The sequence below is a fragment of the Callithrix jacchus genome, chromosome 9 (assembly GCF_049354715.1).
Source record: "Callithrix jacchus isolate 240 chromosome 9, calJac240_pri, whole genome shotgun sequence".
Lineage (NCBI taxonomy): Eukaryota > Metazoa > Chordata > Mammalia > Primates > Cebidae > Callithrix > Callithrix jacchus.
The window spans coordinates 85,076,465-85,094,169 of record NC_133510.1 but is presented as its reverse complement, the minus strand read 5'-3'; the positions used below and the strand labels follow the sequence as shown (position 1 = coordinate 85,094,169).

Sequence of the window (17,705 nt, the reverse complement as noted above, 5' to 3'; positions counted from 1 at the left end):
TCCTGGTATACCATCAGATAGGTACTGAAGTCACCCCATTTTACAGAGGAGGAGCTAATGCACAAGGGGTTGAAGCAAACCGTCCAAGTTAGCACAACTAGTAAGTGCTGGAGTCAAGATCTGAACCCAGGCGGTCTGTCTGGAAAGCCATAATTTATGCTGTGAAAAGATCATTTCCAACATATTTCTTTTTTATTTGGGAGAATTAAATTTTATTCTTCCAATTCTTTTTAGATGAACAATGAAGAAGAAACATTTAGGACTCTAACCAGACAAGAAGATCACCTGGCACAAGAAACCTACTGAAATGGATACACTGAGGACTTTTAGAAACAACTTTGTTCCATAAAATACCAAATGACTGTGCTGAACATCTGTTAGTGTACTTTTTCAAACCATGCATGCAGCTCTGGGAACCTTTACTTGTAACTCCTCATACAATATCAGCAGAAGACCATACTCCTTGTGAGTCCCTAGTGGAAATCTGTTTCAGTCTCCAGGCAGCTCCTAACACACACCATGCAGGCGCCCTCCTCAGTGCATTTCTGTTCCCTGTTCTCACTCTATGGAATGCTTTCCCTCCAGATATCTTCATAGCTCACTTTTCTTCTTATCTTTACAGAGTTAAAGTTACCTCAATGAGGTCTTGCCAGGACAACTTATTTAAAATTGCAAACGTATTTTCCTCTTCTTCCCCTTATTTACCCCGCCCTTACCTATTATACTTTTTTTCTCTATAGCACTAAAATAATTTTGACTATCTTCTCCCTCTAGAATTGCAAGCAAGATGAAGGTAGTGGTTTTTGTTTCATGCACTGCTGTTTTCCTAACTCCTTGAAAAGTGCCTGGCACATAGTTGATACTTGGTAAATGTTTGCTGACTGAATGAATAAATGAAATTCCCCATGATCACAGAACTGGCAGAGGCAGAACTGGAATTGGAACCCTATTTGACTCCCTATTTAACTGCTAGATATCCTGTCCATAATAGCTAATAATTATTCAATAGGATACAAATCTGCTCATAGGATTCTAATATCTCTTCTGATAGGAACAATCGATCTCATATAGTAATAGAGAAAAATGTCCATCTTCACATAAACAAAAATGAAGATTTCTGACAAGCACAAATGATAAAAACTCACTCTTTTTAATATTACAAGCAGCTGACCATTTATACAATGTAATTTTTGTACAAAAATGTGTGCAGGACCACAGACATTCCACAGGTGCACAAACTAACCTAAATTCCATTGCTGTTGGATAGATATGAAATTGGCTGTAAGGTTTTACCAAAAGATGTTAGCACTTTATTCCTAGCTTAAGAGAACAAATAAGTGATATTATTCAATTACTTGTTTCTAAGTATTTATTAACCACCTAATCTAATGATGCATTGATCTAATTGTTCTAGGCACTAAGGATACAGCAATGAACAAAACAATTCCTACATTCTTAAAGGAAGAAACAGACAGTAAAAAAATAAACATGGAATGTGTCACTGTCATTAATACTGATTATGATAATAAATGGACTTGGTAATTAATTGCTAAATAATTCAGAGTAGATTTTTATGATGGTGATGATGAGCTCAGATTCAAGTCAAATGATGAGGTTTGAATCTTCCATTAGAAGGCTGTGTCCCTTATAAATTAACTCCTTAAGTTATAATTTCACAAATAGAAAATAACAAAACCTATCGTGGAAGGCTGATGTAAAGATTAAAAGAGAAGATATACATGAAGACACTTAGCACACTACAGGGTATATACTAAATATCAATTAATCCAACCGTTATCATTAGGATATACAAGACAATCTAACTCTACCATTGTATGGAGACCAAGCTTATAAACACGTATGAAAGTCTTAGCCTCTAACCTTGAGAGTAGTTTCATTTATTTATTTATTTAAAACTAACATGAGTAATTCATAAATTCCTTCATTCAACAAATATTCATCCAGTATTGAATGTGTGCCAAATATTTTACCAAGTGCTGGGAATACATCAGTTGACAAGTCAGACACAAACGCTGCTCTATTGGAGTTTAAGTAAAATTGTCATGTTATCTTAAGTGCCATATATTTATTATGAAAGCAAACTGAAGAAGTGCCTAACTTTTCAATAACTATGACTTTAAAGAAACCAGTATTTACCAAGTGCTATTATAAGAGGTCCCTCTAGCGCTGCTTTGCATTCAGAGAATGCTCAATGGATGAAGTTCACTAGAAAGGGTAAGTTTGGTTAGAAGGAAAGTAAAAATCCCAGGAGCCTGTTGGTGTCCATCATTCTACTTCCAAAATATACCTGCCTTAGAAGAATCTACATTTCTTCAGGGCAGGAAAACCTAGAACCTACAAAAATTCATGATACACATTAGGTACTTTAAAATAGTTTTAAAATGAAGTAGTGAATATTTGAATACCGTCCTCGTCCAAGATAACAATCATCTGAAACAGTCTCCTAACTACTGAAATAGTCTCCTAACTGGCCTCTTAGCTTAAGCTTTTGCCCCACTAGTCTATTCCTCAAATAATTCAGTTATCTTTTCAAATGTCAATTAGATCACTATGTTGTCTAAATAACCCCAAAGGTTTCCCATCACACTTGAAATAAAAAATCCTTCCAAGGCCTAGAAAGGCTTGTGCCACTGGCCTCTGCTTGCCTCCCGGCCTGCACCTGCAGCCACTCACCTGGCTAGAGCCAAGTGTAGCCCACTGTTCCCGCCACCAGGCTGGTGCCTTCTCGTGTTCCTGACCTCCTAAATTCAGGAAGCCTCCTTATACAATCCCTACCACATTACACTGTTTTTATTTTGTACTTCATTACCACCATCTAAAATTATCTTTACTTCATTAACTGTTGAGTAATCTACCACTTGGTGGAGGATTCCACCTAGAATTTATAAACCCCGCGAGAGCACTGCTCTCCTAGTTTCCCTCGCGTCAACTATCATCGTATTACTAGACTAAGGAACTCCCCTGCCCTGTTTCCTGCTTTCTTTAAATTGTGGAAATACACATGCACCCAAAGAAAGAGAGATCCTGATTCCAAACGACATCCCTGCCTCACTCAACAATTCCGACCCCTCCTCCGTTTCCCAGAAGAGCGTCCCGCCTCCGCTGCCGCGCACAGGGTTCTGCAGGTTTCCACCAGGGGGCTCGCTTCGCCGGCTGGGACCTTCTCCTCCGCCTCCCTTCCCGCCCCACCTACCCCACCACCCACCTGTTTCCCCCTCTGCTTCCATTAGGGGGCGCGCCTCTGAGGGCCGGACCTCCGCCTCCGAAGCTGACTTCCTCAGTGCAGCCAGCACTGTCTCCGGGGGCAAGTCGACCAGCTCCTCCCACACGGATTCCGTGTAGAAATCCACCGTGTGTGCGTTGGAAATAGACAGGGTGTCCCTCAGAAACCGCAGCAGTCCCTGCAACTTGGCACGCAGCGTGGGCAGGTCCGGGGTCACCGGGAGAGGGCGAGAAGCTGCCATGACGCTCACCCTCCCAGGCTATAGGTGGCGCAAACATGGCCGTGAGGCGCCAGCTCGGCCCATATTAGTACAGGCAGACTCAGTAGAGCTCCGAGCCGGATTCCTGCTGAGCAATTGATTGCTTCGACTTGGTGACGTGTTTTGTCGGCGTCCATTGTGGTCTTCTGGAGACGCAGTTGGTCGGCTGCAATGGCGCCGGTGAGGCGGGCAGGGAAGTGGCGGCTCGGTCGTTTTGAGGCGCGTAGTGAAGGGCTTTCACCTGTCGAATACGGGAATAAGAATATGAAACAGAAGACATGGCGGCCTAACCATCCGCAAACCTTCGTGGGGAGTGTTCGCGAGGGTATGTAAAAAGGCAACTATTTGCAAGTCCTCAGGCTTTCTCTGTCTTAGGATACCAGACCCGCCGAAGCTTTGAAGGATATGGGAACAAGATCCGGTCCCACTTAGGACAGGGGAAGCCATTCCTTAGCCCGCTGAAGCTGTGAGCTTCGTAGAGCTCTAGATAGGAAAACGGAGCAGTGTTGGTAACTTCATTAGTTAAACGCCTTCCCTGACATAACTGTTTCATCAGAACTTTTTTTTCTGTATTTTTCTTGAGAAACTGAGCAGAGAGCGTCTTTGTGTCCCCTGTGAACGTATTATGTATATACTTTTGGGTAGAGAGGACTGGGCTACAAACATATTGCTCCGAATCCTTCCCTATTACAAATACCCGAGTGGTCCTCAAATCTTCTCTTACCTGTCTTCCTCTCCTTTGCTTTACTTGGTGTTTGTCCTTTTGTCTTGCCGTCTGTAAAGTCCCTCAGATCCCACTCAGAATATATAAATGTTAAGTAAATTTAGTCTTCTGATAATTGCTAGCTTTTCAGACAACCATACACTTTTTCTTTAGCGTTGAAATATTCTCGAAAACATTCGTAGTAGTTTGTCCAAGATAAAATACTAGATGTGGCTTTTTTTTTTTTCTATTTTAAGTATTTATTGAAGGCCAAGATTAAATGTTTTAAACGAACTAAGAACGTTGTTTTAATTTGTGAATACAGCTATACACTCAAGTTGTGCAGCAGTCTGAACTGGCCAGTTTTTCTTTGAGATTCTTACTTTAATGGCTACGCGACTGTTAGCCTGGTCTTTTTGCAAAGGGCCAATTTGCTATGGAATCCATCAGCTTAAATTTGTTTCTTGAAATAATCTTTTAAAGCAAAACAATCCTAGCATCTAAATATAATGATATATTGAAAAAATGGTTTTTATTTGTAATTAACAGCTTCATTGTTTGCTTAAACTCTTCTTTTCTCTGAAAGTAATTTTGGATGATATTCCTCAACGTAGGACAAGGCTTTGCCTTTCGAAGAAAACTGAGAATTCAGAAAAGTTATAAGAAATTGCTACGGAAGGAAAAGAAGCCTCAAACGTCACTGGAGTCTCAATTCACAGATCGATACCCAGATAATCTGAAACATCTCTATTTAGCTGAAGAGGAAAGACTTAAGAAGCAACCAAGAAAAGATGACCATCCTTTGTCAGAACAAGTTGACCAGCCTTTGCTTGAAGAACAGTGTAGCATTCACCATGCTTCGTTTGAAGATCAGCGTAGCTTTGACCAGTCTCAGCCAGAAGAACAATGTAGTAAAACAGTAAAGTAAGTATTTTCTTCATATGAAATCCTTCAAGTGGTGTTTTATTTAAAAGTATTTTAGGATAATTTATATAGGAATTGGAATTTTTCTTATTTAACACATTTTAGAAGTCTAGTTAGGTAAACATTTTCATGGACGCTCAGTTTTTAGCTTCAGTAACTAAATTATTAGGCTGTTTTTAGTTTAATTGACAAAGTAATGGAATGGGAATTAAGAGGTCTGGGATTTATTTTCTTCCTTTCAAGTATAGGTGATAACTTGATTGGGCCATATGTTATGAATATATTTTTCAAAAATAACTTCTGAGAGATAAGTTTAGTCATTAGCAGTATGGGTTCCCCAGACTTAACATGTTAGTGGTCCAGTGGCCTCTTCTCTAAACTCAGAAAAATAATACTATGTCCTCCTTAAATTGGGAAAGATAATACTGTAATGAATATGTATTTAAGAGCTGCCATGTTGCACAGCTCCAGAATGGATTACTCACCTAAACTTGGGTGTTCCTAAAGTGTTTCATGACATTGTTGTGAAGACTCAGTGAGTTAATGTATATGAGAATCATGAAAGGGTATATATAATACATGGTTAGTGTTCTTGAGTATTAGCTACTACTGTTAATCTGAATTTTCTGCAGAGAACCAGAAATAGGTTGCAATTATAAAACAAATGCACAGCACCATGACACTTTGGTTTTATAAGAGTTAACCTATAAAAAACTATTACTGCACATACTTCAACTTAAACCATGCCAAAATCTAAAATTGCAAAAAGCTAGGTGTTAACTTGGGAGCATAACTTTTTACTTTATTAAGACCTTATCTTTTAAAGTTGTGAGCTATTCTCACTAAAATAACAGGAAATGGGACTACAGGTAGGAGGAATGTAACTGGGGATGAGACACAGAAAGTTTACTTTTGGTAGACTTGATTATTATATTGTTAAATAATCAGCGTGAAGCTCAGGGAAAAGATTAGCACTAGAAATGTAGATTTGAGTTATTGTCTGATAATTGAAGAAGTTTAAATTGTGAGAAAGGAAGGTAAAAAATTATGCTTTTAAAGATTACTGTTTATTTTGGGATGGACATAGGGAAAATGTCGTCATTGAGTAAGTTAAGTAAGCGTTTCAGAATTGAAGAAAGAGAAATACAGTGACAGCTAAGTTCACAGAGAAAAACTGTGAGATGTACGGATTAGTCAGCTATCAAATATCGTGGTCCCCTGTTATCTGTTTGGAAGATGTTCCAAGACCCTAGTGGATGCCTGAAACTGCAAATGTTACTAGACCCAAATTCTGTTGATTGGAATATGTTTCTGTTAATGTCTATTATTTGCAAATTTAGTGGCTTTTCCATCTTAAATCATGCACTGTGGCCATAACTTTTGCAGTTTAAGGTGTGACAGCAAAAGTAGCATGAATTTCTTTTGCCCTCACAATTTGATAGATAGATTTTTTTTAACCATAGATCTTAGCAACTTCAGCGTATGATTTTTTTCTTAAGAGCTTTTACCTTTTCACTTAAAGCAAACAGTCAGAATGGTGTACAATTTAAAACATGAATTGTTTATTTCCGGAAATTTTCTATTTAATATTTTTGTACCTTTGTTGACTGAAAGTAACTGAAACCATGGAGCAAGGAAACCATGGATAAGGGGTGTGCTACTGTACTGTAAAGTTTAAGGTGAATAGGACTGAGAACAGATCCCTGGATTTGTGGACTAGGCAGTTACTAGTGACTTTGGAGAGATTTTCAATAGATAGTGCCTGATTAAGCTTTCAGCCATACATACATGTGTCATCTGAAGTTGTGGTCATAGATCTGACAGCTCAAACACAGGTAGAGTATGGAGACTAAGAAGAGAAACATCTTGGGGGAAAAACCTGCATTGAGGAAGACAAAGAGGCTCTGGCTTGACAGACTAAGAAGGAACAATTAGAATAGATCAGGAGAAAAGAATGTGACTCACGCTGAGAGAGTGGAATTTTGAGGAGTAAAGTGACTAGTCCATTTAAAAGACTGAAAAATTCTCATTGATCATCATATTTGGCTGCTAGACGGTCATGACTGTCTTGGCATGGGCAGTTTGACTACAGTGGTGAGAAGCAGAAATCAGTTCTCAAAAAATCAAGGAACAAATGGGAAGTGACAATCATAATCTATTCACTTATCTTTCTAGAAACTTGACTACAAAAGGTCAGGAAACAAAATTGATAGTTAAAAGGGGACATAAAGTCTGATGATGAGTAATTCATTTGTTTAAGGAGGTAGCTATTAAAATATTATATTGTAGTTATAGAGTACAGTGAAAAGTTGAGTGACAGAGGAAAGGAAAGTTATTACTGAATCAAGGATACTGAGGAAATACATGTAATTCCAAGTAGTTGGATTAGCCTTGGCAAAAGGAACACCTTCAGAGAAGGGAAAAGTACTTAAAGATAGAAAAGTTTGGGCCAGGCTCGGTGGCTCATGCCTGTAATCCCAGCACTTTGGGAGGCCGAGACCATCCTGGTCAACATGGTGAAACCCCGTCTCTACTAAAAATACATAAAAGATTAGCTGGGCATGGTGGTGTGGGCCTGTAATCCCAGCTACTCGGGAGGCTGAGGCAGGAGAATTGCCTGAACCCAGGAGGCGGAGGTTGCCGTGAGCTGAGATTGCGCCATTGCACTCTAGCCTGGGTAACAAGAGCGAAACTCCATCTCAAAAAAAAAAAAAAGAAAAAGAAAAGTTTGAAATGGTGTCTAGGTCCAAGATACAGTGATTCATGACTAAGTAGATGAAATGGAATAGAGTGGAGGGGTCAGAAAACTTTGAGATTAAAGTTCATATATACACATAATTTTCTTAACATCCTTAAGTTTAATTCCTTTTTCAGTCTGGCATTTCTGTCACTTATATACTGGTTTCTTTTTTTTTTTTTTTTTTTTTTTGAGAAAAAAAGAAAAAGAAGGGGAAAAAAAAGAAAAAGAGGGAAAAAGGAATATTACTTCATTCCTAAAATGGGTTTCAATAATGGCCGATCAATATTTTGAGTGTTTAAAGTGGTTAATGCATATTTTATGTGTTTAAAATGGAGACCTCTATTGTGTTTATTTGTTCTGGCTCTGAGTTCAAGTCCTGGATATCATTATCAATTTGTTGTCTCGTTGAATCTAAATCTCATTATGTGTCTTATGTATCTGGGTGTTAAGAGCTCTTATTGTTGCATTAATCCTTTTACCCTTGCGTCCTTGTAGCTTTGAAATCTATTTTATTAAGTGTGAGAATTGCAACTCCTGCTTTTTACTTATTTATTTTTGCTCTCCATTTGGTTGGTGAGTTTTTTTCCATCCCCTTGTTTTGAGTCTTTGTATATCTTTAGATATATCATTAGATTTTGTGGATAATGTATATTTTGTGTGTTTAAAATGGAGAGCTCTATTGAGTTTATTTGTTCTGGATCTTAGTTCCAGTCCCGGATATCGTTATCAATTTTCTGTCTCGTTGAATCTAAATCTCATTATGGGTCTTATGTATCTGGGTGTTAATATCTCTTATTACTACATTAATCCTTTTACCCTTGTATCCTTGTAGCTTTGAAATCTATTTTGTCAAATGTGAAAATTGCATCTCCTGCTTTTTATTTATTTATTTTTGCTCTCCATTTGGTTGGTACTTTTTTTTTTTCCAACCCTTTATTTTGAGTCTATGTATATCTTCAGATATACCGTTAGATTTTGTCTGTATCTTTTGATTGGGAGATTTGGTCGATTTAAATTTAGGGTTGCTGCCGTTTGATCTTAACTGGCTATTTTGTCCTTTCGTTGATAAAAATTCTTCTTTATGTTAATGCTCTTTACTTTTTGGTGTATTTTTAGAAAGGGTCATACTGGTTGTTCCTTTCTATGTATAATGCTTCTTTTAGAAGTTCTTGTAAAGCAGGCCTGGTGGTAATAAAATCTCTGAGTACTTGCTTGTTCCTAAACGATTTTATTTTTCCTTCAAATGTAAAGCTTAAATTGGCAGGATATGAAATTCTGGGCTGAAAGTTCTGTTGATTAAGTATATTGAATATTGGCCCCCACTCTCTTCTAGCTTGTAGGGTTTCTGTTGAGAGATCTGCTGTAAGCCTAATAGGCTTACCTTTATGGGTAACTTGATCTTTCTCTCTGGCTGCCCTTAATATTTTCTACTTCATTTCGATCTTGGTGAATCTAATGATTATGTGCCTTGGGGTTGGTCTTCTTGAGGAATATCTTTGTGGTGTTCTCTGTATTGCCTGGGGTTGAATAGTGTCCTGCTTTGCTAAATTAGGAAAATTTTCCTGGATAATGTCCTGGAGAGTATTTTCCAGCTTGAATTCATTCTCTCCATCACATTCAGGTACACCAATCAAGCGTATATTAGGTCTCTTCACATAGTCCCATATTGCTTGGAGACTTTGCTCATTCCTTTTTATCCTTTTTTCTCTATTCTTGTCTTGTCCTTTTGTTTCATTAAGTTGATCTTCGACCTCTGAAACCCTTTCTTCTGCTTGATCCATTCGGCTGTTTAAGCTTGTACATATTTCACTAAGTTCTCGTGTTGTATTTTTCAACTCCATAAGTTCATTTGTATTCCTCTCTATATTGTCTATTCTTTTCAACATTTCGTCGAACCTTTTTTCCAAGTTCTTAGTTTCTTTACATTGGGTTAGAACAAGTTCCTTTAACTCCCAGAAGTTTCTTATCATCCACCTTTTAAAGCCTACTTCAGATAATGGAACACAGTCCTTTTCCATCAGGGCTTGTTCCGTTACTGATGAGTCCTCTTCCATCAGGGCTTGTTCGGTTGCTGATGAGTCCTTTTCCATCAGGGCTTGTTCCGTTGCTGATGGGTTCTGATTTTGAGTATACTCAGCCTTCTTAGGCTGTTTTTTTCCCTTCATTGTAGATGAACTGCCTTTCTAATTAGGTTTCTGAGTCGACGTCCGACTTATTGATTCCCAGTGCTGGGATCCGAGCAACCCACTGTGGCAGCCTAAATAGCAGCGCTAAGACTGATGGTGCTCTTCTGCCCAGGAATCTCTGGTCTGGCTTCCCTCTTGAGTCCGCAACAAGCGGCTCTGACTTCCCGGAGCTCCAAACTCCGGTCAGTAGGGGAAGCAGTCCCGTTGGCTCTGCGTGAAGAGCTGCTGCGCCGAGACAGCAGCAAAACCGCTGCAGTGGCCACAAGAGTCGCGCTGGCGACCGGTGGGGCTCCTCCACTGGGAATCGGCTGATCGGTGAGTGACGAAATTTCGTCTAAAAGTGTGGCATTGTCTTGTTCTCTTGGCTTTCACTGGGAGCTACAATCCTGAGCTGTTAGTGGTCGGCCATCTTGGATCGATCTCCTATACTGGTTTCATTTGTTTTAAAATTTTTTTAAAAACATTTTAGGATCTTTCATAGCTTTCTATATTTTTTCCTAGTTGAAATATATCTGTAAGAATCCCCATTTGTGTCTTTTAGTTAATGTGTACTCTTAAAAGCTTCAACTGTGTTGTTAATACCTTTCGGACATTTTACTAATAAAGTGATGTTTCTTTGTCCCCCAATTAAAAGCTCCTTTACAGTTCCAAAGAAAAATAAGAAGAAAACATCAAATCAGAAAGCACAAGAAGAATATGAACAGATACAAGCTAAACGTGCTGCTAAGAAAAAAGTAAGTTCTACTTTAAAAATATTTATTATAATTTTTCTTACTTATCCTAAATATATATACTATACCTCTTGTGCTTCTTGGTGCTGGGCACACGGTATTTTCTCTATAAATGTTTGTTGAATGAATGAGTGATCTGAGCAGAGGTTGAGGATTGCATCATATTCAGATTCCTTGCTTGTATTAATTATCTCAAGCAATGCTAATAGGTCAAGAAGATGATTTTAAACACATTGTTTTTAGGTTAATAATATGAACGTCTGGGACAAAGTTTGTCTAAGTATGGTCCAGTATGGTGTTAACAAGCACCTCTAGAGATTTTTATATATAATAAAACTTGAGAACCACTGACATAATAAAAGTACAGATTTTTTAAATAACATTGTATTGAAGCAACTAAAAGCAAAAGGGGAGGTGTTAGAATAAAATACTTCTTTACCATATAAATAGTTGGTTTTGCCTGTTTAAAAAAAAAAAACAACCACTATTTTAACTTAGCAAAACTTAGCACTTTGTTATCATTTAGAAAACCAGAATTGGAGAACAGAATTAGACATTTTTTTAAACAAATACAGTAAAATTACCTACAGGCTCAACAAAATTGTCATTTTATTGAAACTGTGGTACTTCTTGTTTTTCATTGATGTTTTATTAATCTGTAACTTTAAAAAGGATAGTATATCAGTCAAAAATACCTCAAAGATGATACATAATTTTGCTTGTTTTTGCTTTAAAATATATGTAATTAAGAAATCTTCATATCTAAAATGTTTTCATTGTTCTTAAGCTGTTGGCAGATAAGGAGAAAGCAAAATATTTCTCCATGGGAATACTGAACCAGTATTAACTAGCACAGCATTGTGCTTTTTCTAACCATTTGCCACCTTTGGAAAAAGTATATCAGATGAAGTGCGGTAATGACCATTATACTGTAAAATTAGTGTCCTCTTAAAATTTTCTTTATGTAGAGCTGGGGCTTTGTGATCATGAAAATTTCCTGTTATACCATGTATTGTTCCAATGTTAAGGCAAAGAGGGTACTTTGCTTCAATTATGGGAAACAGTGGACATCTTGCAAAATAGACAAACCTTAGAGTGTTTGCCTAGTAATAGCTATTTCAAAACAATTTCTGAACTGTATCTACAGTTTGTTGCTAATGAAAGTTACATGTGTTAATAATTTTAGGAAGTCGAGAGGAGAAAACAGGAGAGAGAAGAAGCCCAAAGGCGGTACAAAAAGAAGAAAATGGAAGTGTTTAAAATATTGAACAAAAAGACTAAAAAGGGCCAACCGAACTTGAATTTACAAATGGAGTACCTTCTTCAAAAAATTCAAGAAAAAAGTTAAACGTTTTGTTCTTACAAGTTAAAATATCTGCTGCTTATTATGTTCTTCTGTGACAAGTGCCTTTCAGCAATGAACTACATTTGTCAGCATAAACTAGATTGCTAAACTATCCTAAATAGAAAATGTTCACATATTTTTATTCTGGTAAAAAAACTTTATATGTTCTACATATGTTTCTTACTTATTTGCCTCTGAAGGAAGGTTGGCCTGAAGAACTGAAAGAACCTCCTATTTGCAAGACAGGCCCAAGCATGTAATACTTTTGTACCATATGAGATTTATAGGAAATAAAATATTTTAAAAATAAGGGATCAGAGCTATCAATGAAGCATTTCAATGGAATGTTTCAATTTAGCAATCAGTTACGTGGTTTTAAATTTCATTTTAATGATGAGGGAGGCAAAGACTCCCCTTGTACTATTTATTTTAAATTAAGTACATGTTGCAGGGTGAATGGGTACTGAAATAAACTGCCCTCACCATATAGCAAAGTGACCTTGACAAATCCATGAACTCAGAGTCTGATATTTATAAACATTCCCTTAAATTGAAGTACATGGCTTATTAGTGTAAGGTCTTTTAAATGATGACAGAAGCCCTGCAGTGTCACAGCAAGAATTAAGCTTTCCAGTTCCTGTGGACCCTATGCTTTAAAAATATTATCTCTGTGTCTCCCTCCCTTGTTGGTACCCTTGTGAGCTAAGGTTAACCACTGGGATAACTGCTTCTCATGCTTTGGAAATTGCAGCAGAATGAGAAAGCCTTGGCTGTATATAGTCATTTTAAGCAAAAAGAATTGACCAATAATAGTTGCCAAATACTGAATGATAAAATTGTATAAATGATAGCAAATAGAGTCTGAAAATTGCATTATGGTTTTAGGGAGCTCTTGCACTATATTTCTATATAATAATATATGGTAATTTCTATATAAAAAATTATATATTTAAAGATCAGTAGGAAGTGCTCAGATAACACTGAACTTTTTATTGCACAGAAAAGCAATGCTTAGAAATTTGCATTGCACAATATTGCATTTAAAATAAGCAGCCCAGAAAGCCTAAATTTGACTACATTGCTGAAGACAGTACATCATGATCCAGAATAAATTATTTCAATAAATTGCTTTATAATTTGTGTGCATTTTCATTTTTAGACACTATCATAAGAAAACATGGAAGGAGATCTAGTCCTTTGGAGAGACAAGTGAAAGTTATGTTCACTTTAACAACTTTGTTAAACAGCTACTTTATGCAAGGTTTATGTTGAGGAGTTATTCTTTAAAACCAAAAAAGAAAAATTCCAAAGTTCTTGTAGAGGAATAAATGCCAAGTAAGATATAATAGGGGTAAAAGTAATCAGGGGCAGTCAGATAAAGCAAAAGGTTTAGATTCAAGTGCATCAAAGAAGCACCCAGGAAACTATTTTTTTTATTATTTTAGAAACTGTCTCTTGCCCAAGGTGGACTGCAGTGGTGTGATCACGGCTCACTGAAGCCTCGAACTCCTGGGCTCAAGTGATCCTGCTCAGCCTCATAAGTAGCTGGGAATGTAGGTGCATGCCGCCACACCTGGCTAACATTTTTCTTTAGAGATGAGGTCTTGCCATGTTCAGCCTTTATTTCTAATAGAGACAGTGTTTGTAATACAGGGCTTTAAGCACATAGGTGCAGGCCTCAGTGAAGCAGAATTTGAGCGGGGGACATGGAGACACACTGGCTTTAGCAAAGACAGAATGTGGAAGTGGGGCTCACTCAAACACTGGCTTCGGATGTCCTCACCAAATGCCAGCCCAAGGTGAGGCTTAGCAGGCTACTCTAGTGGTGCTGGCATCAACAAATGCACTGGCATGTGCAGGTGGTCTCGTGCAGGCTGCTGCAGCTTGACCTTGGCCTACATTAAATATGCATGTATGAGCAGCAGGGGCCTCATCAGATGCTGCTAAGACACCAGCAAACAATTTTATTCTAGGCAATGATTTAATGATATAATAAGGAATATTCATAGCTATGCTAGATGTTAATGACTATCAGTATTTGCCACTTTTAAACTTAAAGGCAGATGTGCCTTGGATGCAGTATAAAATTCTAGAAAAGCTCAAGGTCTAAATTGTTCTGAGAGTCATTGAAATGCAGTATAGAAAAAAATTTGATTATGAAGAGATTTGAACATACCAGGAAAAGATCGGGTCTCCTTTGATTTGGTGATTGGGACTGCACCACTGCAAATTCTATGGTTTGTAAGATAGCATCAGTGTTTCAAATGACACTTTCTGAAAGAGAAGATACAGTGTGCCATGCTAAATGCATGGTGAAAAGTTTAATTTCTTGACAAATTTCTTCCAACTTAGTTTAAGTGTGCAGCTCATGTGACTGGCATTTTGATGAGGCTAAAGCAAATGCTGGTTATCCTCTCTACAGATTCATGAGTTCCTACTATAGAGTTTCTGCGACATGTCTTTGGCAGTAAATACTACTGAGTTTTGGGAGCATAATTTTGTACATTATGCTTTTTGTATAACTGGCTTTTTAAATTTGGTGAGTATAAGACAACTATTGTTCTTAGGTGTTTTATTAAATTTCCAGACATTTTGTAAGTTGAGGCATACCATAGAGTTGTTGAATTTAACTTTTGAGGTGCTGAATGAATGTGTTGCATCCATATCCATAAAAGACACCCAGTTGGCAGCTACTGAAGGAATGCTCAGGGGCATTAAGAACATTTGTGCCTGTGAGTGAATACAATAAGAAACTGGGAAGGACTTTAATTTTATTAAAATTTAACCTGATTACAGTAAGAGAATTATATTATTTTTGTTTTTGTACAGTAACTTGAAAGATAATATATAGACTTAATTTTCTCACTAGGAGTTTGATAGGAGGAAAGATTTATACTGGAAGGTGGGACATCTGCATTGTACTTGCATCTTAACATTGGGTGCTCTTTATGTATTTGGGTAATTCCCACTGAGAACACTTGATTAAATTGCCCATGGAGCTGCTAGAGAGCCCTATGGTGGAAATGCTACTTACGAGCTTGATGACCCTGGGTTTTGCAAAAAGATTTATTGAGGTATAATTGACAGAATACATACATAAAATGTTCAATTTGGTGACTTTTGACGCATGTATATACTCATGAAACCATCATAGCAATCACCCACCTGTCACCATCATTTCCTAACATTTTCTCATGGCCTGTTGTAATCAATCCCATGGAAGCCACTAATCTGCTCTCTGTCACTAATATGCATTTTCTTTTTTTTTGAGACGGAGTTTCACTCTTGTTACCCAGGCTGGAGTGCAATGGCACGATCTGGGCTCACTGCAACCTCCGCCTCCTGGGTTCAAGCAATTCTCCTGCCTCAGCCTCCCGAGTAGCTGGAACTACAGGTGCATGCCACCATGCCCAGCTAATTTTTGTATTTTTACAAAAATTAGGGTTTCACCTTGTTGACCAGGTTGGTCTTGATCTCTTGACCTCATGATCCACCTGCCTTGGCCTCCCAAAGTGCTGGGATTATAGGCGTGAGCCACCGCGCCTGGCCACTAATATGCATTTTCAAAATTTTTATATAATTAGGATCATATGCTATAAACTATTTTTTGTCTGGCTTCTTTTAGTCAGCATAATTGTTTGGAGATTCATCCATGTTGTTGGATTTATCAAAAGTTTGCTCCTTTGTATTGCTGAGTGTTCTACTGCATGACTGTTGTATGGATATATACAGTTTGCTTATGCATTCACCTGCTGATAGGCATTCAGGTTGTCTCTTTTGCCCAGGCTGGAGTGCAGTGGTGCAATCTCAGCTCACTGCAACCTTTGCCACCCAGGTTCAAGTTTCCTCCTTCCTCAGCCTCTCAGGAGGCTGGGATTACAGATGCACACCACCACACCTGACTAGTCTTTGTATTTTTAGTGGAGACAGTGTTGTGCCATGTTGGCCAGGCTGCTCTCAAACTTCTGACCTCAAGTGATTTACGCACCTTAGCCTCCCAAAGTGCTGAAATTACAAGTGTGAGCCACCATGCTTGACCTGGCTCCTAAAAATAAAACTTCTATGAACATTTGTGTATGGGCATGTATTTTAATTTTGCTTAGGTAACGACCTAGGAGTAGAATGACTGAGACACATGGTAGTTAGGTATTTAACTTTTTGGGAAATAGAACATCTGTAAAATGATTGTATAGTGGAAAAAGGAGCTTCCTGGTAAACTGAGAAAGAAGCCTGTGAAGTCAAATTAGGGGTATAACAATGACAATCCTCTGAGGACCTCAGTAATACCCCATTGTCTGCTCTGTGTTTTGTCTGTTTGCAGGTTTGGCCTTCCAATTCCTAGAGGATATGCATGCTGTATTTTCTACCTTAAATTTCACTGCTTTCTCTCAGTCTGTTCTTCAGAGAACCAATAAAATAACTGGAGAGGGTGTTTCTGGCAAACACTGATAGACTATTTTACCAGACTTCTAACTTTTCACAATTTCAGTTGTGTGCCTCTGCTCCAACTAACTTATTAAGACTTACTCTGTAATGGCATTATGAAATTATAGTACACCAGAAGGTAGCACATTGGAACAACTCAAATTACAGCATTTACTTTGCATCTATTGAACTCTCCTCGTACACTGTTAAATCAGACTACTTCTAGTCTTCAGGCTAAAGATTATACTGATGAGAGGAATATTTGCAATTGAACTACTAAGGCTCAAATAAATCCTTATAATCCCCCACCAATGTCGTTTCCATATTTACACAAACCTGAATAAATCACAGGAATAAAATCTATGATTGTGTCCTTATAAGAATAAGGACAGCCATATCTCAGTCCTTGCAAACTTCCTATATAGCCAGTTAAGAAGCCTATCAGGAAATGATACACATTTATTCAAGAACTCAGGGTAAGCAATAAAGTTATGATTTCTAGATTGCTGGTAGTTTCTAATATGACTCTGTCTTGTTATCCAATTGCTGAAGAAGTAAATATTTCATAGTGGTAGATGTATGTGCAGCATGCTTTAGTAGACATGTAGATAAAAACATTTAATATTTGTTCACTATTTTTGTGGGAAAATTAACAGCATATGTGGAGAGTTATACCATAGCTGCTCCACATCTCCCCATCTCCTGTATCCCTGGTTTTGCTTTCCAAAGTTTCAGTTATGTGTAGTCAACTGTGATCCAAAAATATTAAATGGAAAATTCCAGAAATAAAAAATTCCTAAGTTTTAAATTGTATGTTGTGAGTAGCATGATGAAATCTCATACCATCTCATTCTGTCCTTCCTGAAATGTGAATCATATCCAGCATATCCCAGCAGTGCATGCTGTCTTAACCACTTAGTAGCCATCTGAATTATCAGATCAAAAAAATATGATATGTATATAGAGTTTGGTACTATCCATGGCTTCATGTATCCTCTAGGAGTCTTGAAACACAACCCCCACTGGTAAGAGGGGACTACTATACCACATATTGGATTTATGGACTCCTCATCAATTTTTTTTTCAATCTAAACAAAATGACTTTTCTTTGAGGGTCCATTCCCATACAATATGTAGGTAATTTTTTG

The 17,705-nt window shown here is 37.7% G+C and overlaps 2 protein-coding genes across 4 annotated transcripts in view; one reads left to right on the top strand and one right to left on the bottom strand.

The window, feature by feature from the left end:
• The window catches only part of METTL25 (methyltransferase like 25), a 123,206-nt gene extending 119,684 nt beyond the window's left edge, over positions 1-3,522 (bottom strand). For all 3 annotated transcript variants that reach the window (XM_078338070.1, XM_002752802.5, XM_009004310.5), the window contains exon 1: positions 3,227-3,522. In XM_078338070.1, the coding sequence (XP_078194196.1) occupies positions 3,227-3,485 (259 nt within the window). In that variant the 5' untranslated portion in view covers positions 3,486-3,522. The remainder of the gene's footprint in view (positions 1-3,226) is intronic.
• Positions 3,523-3,641: 119 nt separating this feature from the next.
• On the top strand, positions 3,642-17,367 carry CCDC59 (coiled-coil domain containing 59). Its single transcript, XM_002752795.7, has 4 exons — positions 3,642-3,828; positions 4,821-5,130; positions 10,691-10,790; positions 11,974-17,367. Exons 1-4 carry the CDS (start codon positions 3,675-3,677, stop codon positions 12,133-12,135), a joined length of 726 nt encoding a protein of 241 aa, XP_002752841.2. The 5' UTR covers positions 3,642-3,674; the 3' UTR covers positions 12,136-17,367.
• The last annotated feature ends 338 nt before the right edge of the window (positions 17,368-17,705 follow it).

What these genes read in the sequence shown, in the direction of transcription:
- CCDC59 (XM_002752795.7), top strand. Translation starts at nt 3,675, where the DNA reads ATGGCGCCGGTGAGGCGGGCAGGGAAGTGGCGGCTCGGTCGTTTTGAG. An exon ending in CGTGGGGAGTGTTCGCGAGG is followed by an intron (nt 3,829 to 4,820) that starts GTATGTAAAAAG and finishes TCCTCAACGTAG; the next exon opens with GACAAGGCTTTGCCTTTCGA. An exon ending in AACGTGCTGCTAAGAAAAAA is followed by an intron (nt 10,791 to 11,973) that starts GTAAGTTCTACT and finishes TAATAATTTTAG; the next exon opens with GAAGTCGAGAGGAGAAAACA.